Source organism: Syngnathus acus, chromosome 1, assembly GCF_901709675.1.
Source record: "Syngnathus acus chromosome 1, fSynAcu1.2, whole genome shotgun sequence".
Lineage (NCBI taxonomy): Eukaryota > Metazoa > Chordata > Actinopteri > Syngnathiformes > Syngnathidae > Syngnathus > Syngnathus acus.
Genome location: NC_051087.1, coordinates 4,457,050 through 4,469,240, shown reverse-complemented (window position 1 = coordinate 4,469,240; position 12,191 = coordinate 4,457,050). Strand labels below are relative to the sequence as shown.

General features: G+C 40.4%; 1 protein-coding gene across 1 annotated transcript; it reads right to left on the bottom strand.

The window, feature by feature from the left end:
- Positions 1–2,254: 2,254 nt before the first annotated feature.
- On the bottom strand, positions 2,255–8,268 carry LOC119129954. The gene is made up of 4 exons (XM_037263381.1): positions 8,127–8,268; positions 3,673–3,736; positions 3,000–3,326; positions 2,255–2,891 (listed from the first exon to the last, which is right to left on the bottom strand). Exons 2-4 carry the CDS (start codon positions 3,722–3,724, stop codon positions 2,488–2,490), a joined length of 783 nt encoding a protein of 260 aa, XP_037119276.1. The 5' UTR covers positions 3,725–3,736; positions 8,127–8,268; the 3' UTR covers positions 2,255–2,487.
- Positions 8,269–12,191: the final 3,923 nt, after the last annotated feature.

The window sequence follows — 12,191 nt, the reverse complement described above, 5'->3', positions numbered from 1 at the left end:
ATCATCATTCCCACCACCGTGACCATAAATCTTGACATTTTGTTTGGCACATAGGTTGTGCAGCTTTTTCCTCTTTAAGATTCGTAAGATAGAAATTAAATTGACTTCTTATTGGCTCTGTTGTTTAATGGCTGGTCAAGCTCCTCTCTTCTTATTTTCTCTTGTGAGTGTGATGTAACCGGCCGAGAGGAAGCTCACCTGACCGACGACCACCAGGCTGCCAGGGAGATAATGTAAACCTCTCGCGGAGAAGATAACGCCCCCCCCCCCCCCCCCCCCCCCCCCCCACATAATTGTCCAGACACACAAACACACCAGGCCGAGGGCACACAGCGAGACACTTGTGTTGCCATGGGAACTTAACCCGAAGCAAATAGGCGACCGCACACGCGCACCCACCTACGCGCGCGCGCGCTCACACACAGACTTAGATGAATGTGTGTACTTTGTACTAGATGAGAAAGTTTAAACGTGTGGAACTGATGTAAGAAGGGATTACACAATTTTTGCGCTGGAAAGTCAGTCTGACATTTCTTGGAATTACCACTAATTATTTGGGTTCACTCGGTTCATTCAAGCAGACTCTAAACCAGGAATATTAGAACGATCGGTGTTGGGGCAAATAATTTTTCATTCTTCATATTACTCATGAGTAACTACTCAAATAATTAAATAAGTAAATACTGCAGTGCACTTATAAAACAGCAGTTGGAAGCAAACAATAAATCCACCCCGTGCAAAGAACTCGTGCATAAAAATAAAAACATTTAACGATGGCAGTAAACTGCTTAACAGCAAACAAAACAGGACGTGCAAGAACTCATTTTGTGCATTTCACATAATCAACTTAATCAAAAATATTAATGTTATTTAGGTGTTGTACGTTTTGCCTAGATGTCATTATAAATCCGTGAAAAAAAACAAAACGATTAAGTGATGGTTATGTAAGAAATTCAAACTGCTTTAAACCTCGTCGTCTGTATCCAAACATTCAAGACAGTTTCGTAAGACACAGTTGGCTGTGGATTAGTTTGGCGCTTGCGCCCCCACCTGGTGACGATACGGAGGTGCGCCCAACGAGTTACTAGTTAATTAAGTTCAGGACGCAATTTCTTTTCCCACACATAATCAGGTACTTTTCAATAGTTTCTTACCCATTAATAAATCGAATTAATTGTATAGGTTGTCTTTGTCTGATATTTACATTTGTTTTAGGGTCTCACACAATCAAGTGGGGAAACTATGCATAAAAATAAGAATTTGAGAGGAATATTTTTTGACGGCACATCACAAACTTATCTAATATAACTTACCGTCCACCACATTCACAGAATAAGATGTTCAATGCCATTTGTAGTGATTTAGTAAATGTGGGCCGTGCATGTGTGTGCGCGTGCACGTATTGTCAGGTCAATGTGACACCGGTAATGCACTGTCGCGCTAAAAGCTCCTCTTTACTCTCGACGAAGCAGTGACTTGAAAATGCTTTTTCCTCTCACGAGTGAAATGCACTGAAGCAAAAAATGGAGAGAGCTCCCGAAAAGACTCAGTCAGACTTGGAGGTGAAGAAAATTGGAATCTGAGAATAGAATTATTAAATTCGGATTTATAATTTATAAATCTGAATGTAGTAATTGCTTTTATGAAATTATAAGCATTATGCAAACGCTCAAATTAAACCTGTTACAGGGCGGCATGGCTGCAGTTTGCAAGTAGTCCACCAGGGAGCAACATTTACCCATAAAATACTGGCGTAAGCTTTGCTGAATATCTTTTCAGCTTCTGATCATTTCCCAAACATTCTTTATCCACCCATCTATTGCTTTGTCTAACTATTGTACAAATATTTTTTTTCCCAAATGAATACATTTTGTTTCGTATAGTGTTTACCGTGCAGCTATTTGTAGATTATCATTTTGTAAACTACATTTCCACGCATATGCGTATATTATGCGTTAAAATGTTAAACACAAGAAAAAACAATTATGCCAAGCCGTTGAATTATATTTGACCCAGTGTCTGGATTGTGTCAGGTGACTCGAGCTTGTTTAAATAGGCGATGGTGACAAACAATAATAAACCACCTTTGGACCTCCGTCTTTATCAGTAAGGTTCCATCACCTCTTTGTTACTAAACAACTAAACAGATTAATAATTCATTTTATTTAGAAGCGTCAATGGGTCGAAGTTAAAACATATGCAAATGCATAATGGAAAGACAAGAAACAGGAAGCAAAGACCAGGGGAGAAGGAGGAATCTCAAAAAATAATTTATTTGAGCAAAAAAACAAACTCAAACAAGCTACCAGGATGAATCAATATAGCCAATCAACCAAATCTAACAAATCAAAAATCAAAATAGAAAACACACCAAAACAAAACTTGTGGCTGTGTGACAACAACAAAAACAAGGAGATGACTGATGGTAGACAGAAAAAAAGTATTCCATAGTTGGAGTCTAATCACGCTCAAATATTCTTGAATCATTTAAGCAAATAATTGCATGACAACAAGTAAGATAGATATCAGCAGAATTGTCACCAAAGGTTCCCGAGATCCAGCAGCATTCCCAGCTTTCTGTGCGAACCCCTGAACTTTCAGTCCGTACCCGTTCAGAAATTCAGCACCCTCAGACAAATTACATTCCATCCGTCTACCAGATTCCATGCTCATCAGAGTACAGTTGAAATCCCCGTCGGAATTCCCTTCCAGCTGACTACGAATGGTTACCCAGCCGCCTTCTTCCACACTTTTAAAAGTACTTTGCCTTACAGGTCCCTCCGACTGTCGCCTTTGGGAAGACCACGACACGTCTCCGTCTGGATAAACGTGGCTGAACGTGCAGACGGGGCCGTCCTTGGACAAAATGCCTTTGACCATCCCGCAGCACTCTGAGGAGCACAAGGTCAGGTTGGAATCAAAACTACCAAGCCTCTTTTGGTGTCCTCAAACATATGACACAATCAAATGTCATGTTGGTACGGTCGATGCCGACTGACCTTGCAGCTCTATCCGGCTATACCCGTGTGAAACTCCACGATTGGAACGCAGTTTGCACATGTAGCGATTTGACGCGCCGCTATCCTCCGGCTGCACTTTTGCAAAGATGAGCGACAGACGACCTTTATTATATTCGCATCGGATGTGGCTTTTTGTGTCGTTGCTGTGGATCAATTCCCCCATGCCGTCCACGTGACACAAAGACTCGCCGTTTTGGGACCATTCCATATGTTTGACGGAGAACCCGTCCGTCCACGTGGACACGTTGCAGTGTATCGTCAGCGGCTCGTTGCACTCGGCTGTAACGTTGCTGACGCTCACCAATCCTGTAAACAAATGCGGAGATTTGTAACTTAATTGTCACGTTTACTGATAACCTGAAATTTGAGCCACAAATGAGTTTAATGATAAATTGAAAAACATCGCCTCTGTTTTTATTTTTCATACTACTTGTGGCGAGATTAATATAAGTTACCAGGGTGAAAAAAAAGTTTGAATAACTCATTCTAAATTGGACTCTCACCTGACTCGTCTGTCAGCTTCAAGGGAATGTGCAAAGCAAGTTTTATCACCCATCGATTGCAACATCACCAATCGTAATATTTTCAACAATAACAGCACATTTGCTTACTCAAGGAGACAATCTTGAAATAAACCAAGATGGATGCCTACCTTGCGTCAATTCAGTTAGAAAGCAGACAAAGAGCAGACTCGTCAATTTCATCCTGGGTCCGCACTGTGAAAATGAAAAAATGCATTCAGAAGATGGCAGAGGGAGAAACACATTTTGCTTTCGTTTTCTTCCTCTCGCATGCATTGGTTGTTAATGATTGAAGAATTGTGAAGAAATACAGGCGGGGTTTCTCACTTGAAGTGAGGTGAAGGCTGGACAAAAGCAGTGGAGAAATTGCCGGATGTAGAGGAGGACGTGAGTGTTCTAAGATTCTTTTGACAGTTGCCATCAAAAGGCACTTTGTGTGAAAGCCTTTGATTTCCATTTCAGCCAATCTTTAGTGATGGCTGCTGATTGTTAAATGCGGTGAAGGGCTCCCTCAACAGCAGTAGTGTCAAATTCATTTGAGTTCAGAGGCCAATTTCATTTTTGTTGGGTCAATCCCTTTGGTAGCATTTTATTCTAGTGCCAAGAATGATGAATACCATATTTGTTGATTTTTCTCATCTTGATGCAAATTAGATAAGCAATTGTAAATTTCCCCATAATAATTCGCACAATTTTAACAATATTATTCACTACTATAATAACATGAGGAAATCCTGACTCAAATGTTTTATTATTTAAAAAAAAAAAAAAATCCAATTGTTTGAGTTTGGGTTATTGAACCAGACGACCAATCACGGTTCAGCTTGCAAATGTCACATGACCAAACTCAGAAAATAGCTGAGACATGATTGGTATTTCCTGAGTAACTGTGATGTCATTTCCAGCAAGTAGCAAAATGGCCGCCCCTTGAGATTGATAAAAACAGGTGGAAGTTTAATGCTTATTTTATGTACATAAAACACAATATTATTAAGAAAACTTGTTTTTAGACTAGCGGGGATATGGAAAAAAAAAAAAAACGTAGTTATGTTTTTTTAAAATGGTGTCCCCAATACTTTTGCTACTTGTTCTCAAGCGTTTCATTACATTTGCACTTACTCAACACAAATGGCCAAAGGCTCAAAATAGCTTGTACGTTTAATAAAGATTTTATGATGGCGACAGGTTGACCCTGTTTCCTTTATTTCCTGTGGGGGAAATTGCTCAACCATGGAGAAGTGTTTTTTTTTTTTTTTCTCCCCAGCATAAAGTTTTCCACAATAGTAGTCTATGCCAATGCATCGTCAAATGACACACCTAACTTAGCTTGCAGTGTTGCAGTTTAGTTTACGAGGCATGTCAACGTTAATTGCTTCGGGGACTAGATTACCCATAATGCTTAGTATTATCTGCGGCTTTAGTGGGATTTACTGCAGGTCTGCTAAACTGCGGACGTTGTTTGAATCCGGTTAAATAAATGTTGACATTAATTCCGTGTTGGCTGTCCCAGCTCTTAGCGGTGATGTAGGATGAGACCCTGGTGGTCTCGCACTAGCTAATTATGTGAATGGCCAAACTATGGCATCAGGATTGCAAAGATAATGGACAATTAAAATTATTTGACCGCTCCGTTGTTGTTAATTCTTCAGAACATTTTGCATATTTCTCTTTATGTATTCATAAGACCTGCAAATGTTACGCATAATTTCAACAATTTCTCTTGCACAGAGTGTGTTGTATCCTTCATTCGCTGCGTTGTCCTCAATTACTGAGAACATTTTCCTTTCTTCCTAGTCCTAGCAAGACACTAATGGAAACTCAGGTGTCATCCAAGGATGTTCATTACAAATTTATAGGACAAAGAAAAAGACTGACTCAACAGCCTACAGAAGATGCGTCTGTACCCAGTAAGCCTTCTATGAATCTCCAACCCACATTTATAGCCTTCATTTTAATTTTATTTTCCATAAAATCGTATAACCACACTGCTTTGGGTAGTTATTCTTTTTTTTCTTCAGATTTCAATCTCAATGTAGTGCCATGTCAATGTAATCCACTCGAAGTCTTCAAAATCAGTAGTGCTACTCGATGTAATTTCGCAATGGGATTATTTATTTAGCTTGTCTAAATTCAAATTTTTTTTTTTCAATTGATTGTACATTACAAAAAACTCAATAACATTTTATATCCAGATTGAATCATTCTACCATTGTAGCAGATGTGGATAGCGTTAGCTTGTTTTCAGTGCTAATGCTAACCATTAACACAATCAGGTATCTTATTCCAAGCACACCCAGATGACTTGTAACTGTCATTACGAAAGCAAATTCCACCCCGTCCCTAAAAACGTCACTTCTAATGTAGGATGAGCTGGAATTGGACGGAAGTCAATCACAGATTTAGGTCAAATAGAAACCGCCTATACGACCCGCGTGAGGATAAGCGGTTCAGTAAATGGATGGATAGTATTTTAGGATCACATCACAGGACTTGCTATGTCTTCTTTTTAATTCGGAGAGAATCAAAAAATAAATGCTGCAGCAGCAGTTCTCAAGATCCAGTACACAAATGTTTACTTTAAAAAGATGATAATGCTCAATTTTTATGAACCTGTCAGAGAAGTATTAATCTAACAAGCAATTGGGATTTGCAGCACCTATTGCAGACGGAGTCCCTCAAGGTTCCATTCTGGGTCCTATCTTGTTTGCTCTGCATCTGTTCCTTTAGAGGCCATTAGTGAAAAATAAAATGGCATTTCATTCCACTTATATGCAGGTCAAACTTTCTCCCAACTTCCTTATAAATAAAGAAGAAACTTGAAAGGGTTCCAAGTGGTCAAGAACGCCGATAGCAACAAAGCTCCACTGTAGCGGCAATTAGCCTCACATAGAGGTCATTGTGTTTCGCCATCTGCGTTTTTTGTCACCCATCAATCGCAGCATTTATTCGCAGCGTGCGACGGAGCTTTTTAGAAGAATGTAACGACATAATTGTGTTCAGAGAGCAGCTGGCAGCGACTTTGAAGGGAAGAATCAGATAGGAAGTCGTCATCGCGGAGAAATCGGGCTAATTATGGTGGGAGTTCATGTCAAACGCAATTCAAAAGAATTCATCTCGAGGCTTTCACTGTCATTTTTTTTTTTTTTATTGCAATGAGAGAAGCATGCGCGTGTGTTAAGAGTAGGGTCTCTTATTGCTTCATGGCCCAAACCTTTAGTTTTGGCAGACTTCCCAGAGGAGATTCGAGCTTCTAAAAGCTACTTCATAACGGGATGATTAAAAGTGGTTCAAACGGCCTCCATCCAGGCATCTACTCTAAGCAAGTGCTCGTAGATTTTCATTGCCAGACTCTTAACACGGAATCATTTGTTTCATTATGAAATATATGCTTGACCTAATTACAGTAAACCCAATCTGGGCAACAGATTTGTTGTATGTTAAATTCATGAATAAAATATTTTCATTCGCCAGGTGTTTGCAGGTTTTCGCAAAATTCCCCATAACAGCTTTCGCAACACTGTGATATTGTAGCAATCAGTCACTGGCCGGCGTATTTCACGATCGTTGAGAGGGAAATAACAAGTTAATACTCTTGACATGTGGATTCTGGTTATCTAAATAGGCTCTTGTGTTTTGCCCAGTGGCAGCAATAAACTTTCAACACAATGGGAAGGAAGCACATTTCCTGTTCTCTGTACTGAGAGGTGTTTTTGTCTTCTATTCTTCTAATGCTTCTCCCTTGTGTAAATGAACTGCAGTACATGTAGGTAGGTGTAAATGTCTTTGCCAATTTCGAGTTAATTATCACAATATTTGCGTTTACTTGCTCTTTAGCTTTAGGTGCTAGCTTCTGTGATAAAGGTGAAAGGTGCTGTTGTCATACAACGAGGAATGGAAGTCCAGATGGAAACGGATCACTCGGTGATGGCTTACTAATCTTTTGCACTTTTCCTTAGGGAAGTGGCAAAAAGCGGTCATTTTCCATCATCTGCTGCACTTTTGCTATTTATTAACAAAATATTTGCATGTTTTCATTCTTAAATGCTCACAAACTAATACCACATTGTTTTCCAAATTAACATACAAAAGTTATAATTTTCTCAGATTTTCCTAAAAGGTCTGTAAATGTCACATACAACCAACCATAATTTGGATATTATTGGAAAATAATTCTTTTTTTAATATCATAAAGAGCTAGTGTGCAGAATTAGTTTGTGCCATCTAGTGGTGAATTAATGAATTACACGGACCCAAGTTCAAAACACTACATTTGGTACCGGCTACAAACAAAATTATCAGCAAACTCCTGTGGCTGATGCCAAATTATAGCTAGCATTTTACTTTCAGGACCTAAATTTGACACCTTTAACCCCCCAGCAGCGTTTTTGAAAGCTTTAAGAAGTAACATTTTACTCACTTCCACTCGAGCACTAGATACACTAGATAATAAAAGAATAGCAATGACGTCAGCTAAAACTAATTGGCATGCGGTTAAATGGAATAAAACGCACCGAGGACGCCTCCACCGCTCAAAGGTGCTTTTAAAATTGTTTGTGCGTTAAAGAAAAGCCCCAGTGACACTTACCTCCGTCCTTGTCTGATGGCTAGATGGTGTCGGAGTGGCGGCGTGCCTATCTCCACCACTTTCTTCTACAGCGTCTCTTCCGGTTAAGAACTCTATTGTCTCCCAGATAACCTTGCCTTCCCGTCATATAGTTGAAGCGTACTCTCCGTCTTTCTACCTTTCCTTCCTTCCTGCCTTCAAGTTTGTTATTACTTTCTATGTTCTAACATTGAACAGCATGTACAGGAAATGATGATGAATACCACCATGTGGGGAAATCTCTTTTTAAATGTCTTCAATGTTGTGCAATTCTGAATCCAACAGGAATTTTTGTCTTGTTTTGTTGGGGGTCACTAACTGCATACACATACATTCCATCCATCTTGGCGGTTATCTCTGAAGGCCACTCTGCCCCATTAGTAAGCTCTGCTGTGTGGGTTGAGACATCTGCATTAAAATGTTCATTTCCTCTCAGCGTGTTTCCATTAGGGTGCCCGAGCAGGCTCAGGCCCAATTTATTCCGCCACAATGTGCTGCTGCTGCTGCTGTTGCTGTATGAGTGGCCACGTAATGAGCTCTTAATGGGCCTCTGTCGGTTACATGGTGTCAGTGTGTTTATGCGGAGAGTTACACTAATGTGCCACAAGAGCTACGCTGTGCAAAACTTGTAGTATTTCACCTGCTTTTAATCGGTTTGATCATAAATTATTTGTCTTACTCAACACACCATAGGCTACCGGTGTCAAACTAAAGGCCCGGGGGGCCAGATACGGCCCGCCACATCATTTTATGTGGCCCGCGAAGACAAATTGTGCATCAACTTTGTGTGTCATTACTAGAATTGCAAATTGTCTTCACTTTTAATAATATATACCGTTTTTTTCCGTGTATAATGCGCCCCCATGTATAATACGCACCCTAAAAATGGCATGTTGATGCTGGAAAAAAGCCTGTACCCATGTATAATACGCACCCAATTTTTTTTTTTTTTTTTTATTTATTTTTTTTTTTTTTTAAGTCCCAATGATCGTCACACACGCAGGGAGGCAATGGGTCCCATTTTTATAGTCTTTGGTATGGTCTTAACTAGGCTGGATGTATTTTTTTTTTGTTGGCGTTGATTTCTCCGACTGCCCGTAAAGGCACCACCGCGATCAGATGAAAAGAGAGGAAAGTGACGTGCGGACATGTGAAAAAGGCGGCTCTGTATGGGAGAGACGTTGAAGAGGAATAAAAACACCCTTGGAAACCAAAACTTGCCCCTCGTCGTGACTCGGAGCCGCAACAAATGTTTCGGATTTGTGTAGGGTACATTGTGACAGCAAACGAGCAGGTGATCGAGCAAGCGTCTGATACGAGAGCATTGCGTTCGTATGGAGCGTGTTTGAAGTGAACAGCAGAGACGAAAGGAACATGGCAAAGTGTTGTGAAATAAAATATTACCTGTAATACGCATTTTGTTATTTGCTGATTGTATTAAACTATCACATTCATTGTCAGTCAAGAAGAGAAGAGGACTATTATCCCTTCTTTGACGAAATGACCAGAGCACAGTACAAACACACTATTGTCGGTCAGTCCTGTTGTTGGTTTTGTTGTACCATGATTTTCTTAAAAAAAAAAAAAAAAAAAAAAAAAAAAAAAAATTAAAAAAAAAAAAAATTAAAAAAAATTTGTACCCATGTATAATGCGCACCCCAGATTTTAGGACAATAAATTAGTTAAATTTTGCGCATTATACACGGAAAAAAACGGTATATGTATTCTTTTTTAAATATTTGACCAGTTTTTACTCGTCTGATTTGAAAACGAGTTATTTGTCAGTTTGTTTTGTAGCTTTTACTGTGTATAATATGTGATCGTACATTTATTTGGGTTGACAGTCATAATGGCCTTCCGAAAGAAGCTATGACTACAATGCGGCCCGCGAAAAAAAATGAATTTGACACCCCTGCCATAGGCTATGCCAGTGATAGCTAGCTAGCTAGCTTGCTAAATTAGATGAGCTGGATGGATGGATGGATGGATGGATGGATGGATGGATGGATGGATGGATGGATGGATGGATGTGCAAAACATGCTCGCTGTGTTTACATAAATTATTGGTACAACATTGGGTTGAATGCCGATTAATCGGCAGTGAGGCAGTCTGAGTGACTCTGGTCATTCTCACAACATGGCTGCCTCTGTTCTCCTCGGTTTGTGGAGGCCTGCTTTCTGGCAAAATGAAGGGATTTCTATGCTTACACAGTACTCTGTCATCAATCCCATTTGCCATGCTTCGGTCCCCGGCCGCCCCCTCCTCCTCTTAACCCCCACCATCCCTGTGCCATCCATCCTTCAGTCTCCCCACTTCACATCCATCCATCTTTCTTTACACTGCCTTGTTGGATTGATCGTGTTGAGCTTGTAGAAGGGAAAAAAATAAAAGCAGGTGGTCTCTGGGGATGAATACAGCAACACTAGAGTGCCTGGCCCTGTGTTTTTAATGAAATGCTTTAACACGGCAACTCGCTATTCGCACATGTACCTAGCTTAGCCATACAATTATTGAAGCGACTCATGTTGTTGAACATTTGTTCATCATGCCATATGTTTTTTTTTTTAATGAACTTCTTTCGCGAGCTGCTTGGGTCTAATAAGCGAGAGAAAGATATCCAGCAAGTAAGAGAAGCGTCTTACAAGGTCAACTCTATATAATGTATTGATCGGTGCTCGGAATGAAACGTGTTTACATACCATTGTTGTCGTCTTGAAATTTGATTCAAGCGGCAGCCTGCAAGGCGAAAATAACAAGCTGTAAATTACAGCTTCTGTTACCTAATTAACGTTTCTTTGTATTCTTTCGTGGTTCTTACAGTTTATTGTATCATCTTTTAAGCTCTAATAAGCAAATGCAGTCGTTGAGGGGAAGCCGTTAAACAGCATGTGTTGCGTGTGAATGGCTACTGAGGGCAGAGGAGTAATTAAAAACATAACAACAAAAGTCATGCGTAATTTTATTTTCATCATTTAATATGTGTCCCTGAACTTCACATTCATTATATATAGTAGATATTATACAGTTTTTTTTTAAATGTAGCTTAATTAAATGTCTTTTTTTTGTGCCACATTTGGATGATGTCATTTAAATGATGGTATTTGTGATATTTCCTAACCACTTTCACATTCAACATGTTAGCATATTGAAAATCTGTGTGCGCGTACCTGATTCTGCGCTAAACTGACGCCAGACTTTTAAGCTGTTTATTTAAAGAGTTGATTTTTCTCTCTTTGCAGTCCCACTCGGCGGCTGGCTGCATTTGGACGATCAATAATGTAATTCTTAACCAGCAACTCCTAATTACCTCTTCCATTATCTGACCACATCTCTCATTATCCTGTAAGCAGCCTTCATTAGGGCCTCGGGCAGAGTGGTGGATGTTTTATAAACACGTATACAGATAGGAGTGATGAGGGAGCACGAAAGCGCTTCTTGGGTTGGTCCGCAGTGGCCGCGAGACTTACAGATAAAAAAGGCCGGCGACCCACTTTGGCCTCCTCATCTCTACTTCCTTCCCCTCTCTTCCTCTCTTTGTTTAATCAATCAGATAGCCATTAGCCAGCAGCGGCTGCTTGCTCACGTATTGCACAGCCACGGGAGCGCTGCCATTCCGCAAGATGGCTCACCCCTCCGCCCCTTCCCACCGTCTGCCTCATTGTGATAGCCGTGCAGCCCGAGGGAAATAAAGACGGCGGTAGCAGCTAAATCAAATACGCGGCAGCGCGGTGAGGTGGATGCTAGCGATGACTTTTATGGCTTTTTTTTTAGGCCTGAATTGATATTTTTATTCTGTTGGTCAAGTGTCACAAAACAAGGCACTGAATTACAGCCTTCGGTTAACAATTATTAATCTTTAATGTGCTATCGTGACCAAAGTTGCACTCGGAATTGGAATAAAAAGTGTCGTGTTGTTCATCATCAGCTAGACCCCCCCCCCCCCCCCGCCTCCTCTTCTGTCAGCCGCTGGCGGCTTGCTAATGTTGTGAGCTGATTTCAATTAGCTCTCCGCCAAGCTCCGTCGCTCCGTCTTCTCGGCTGAAGAA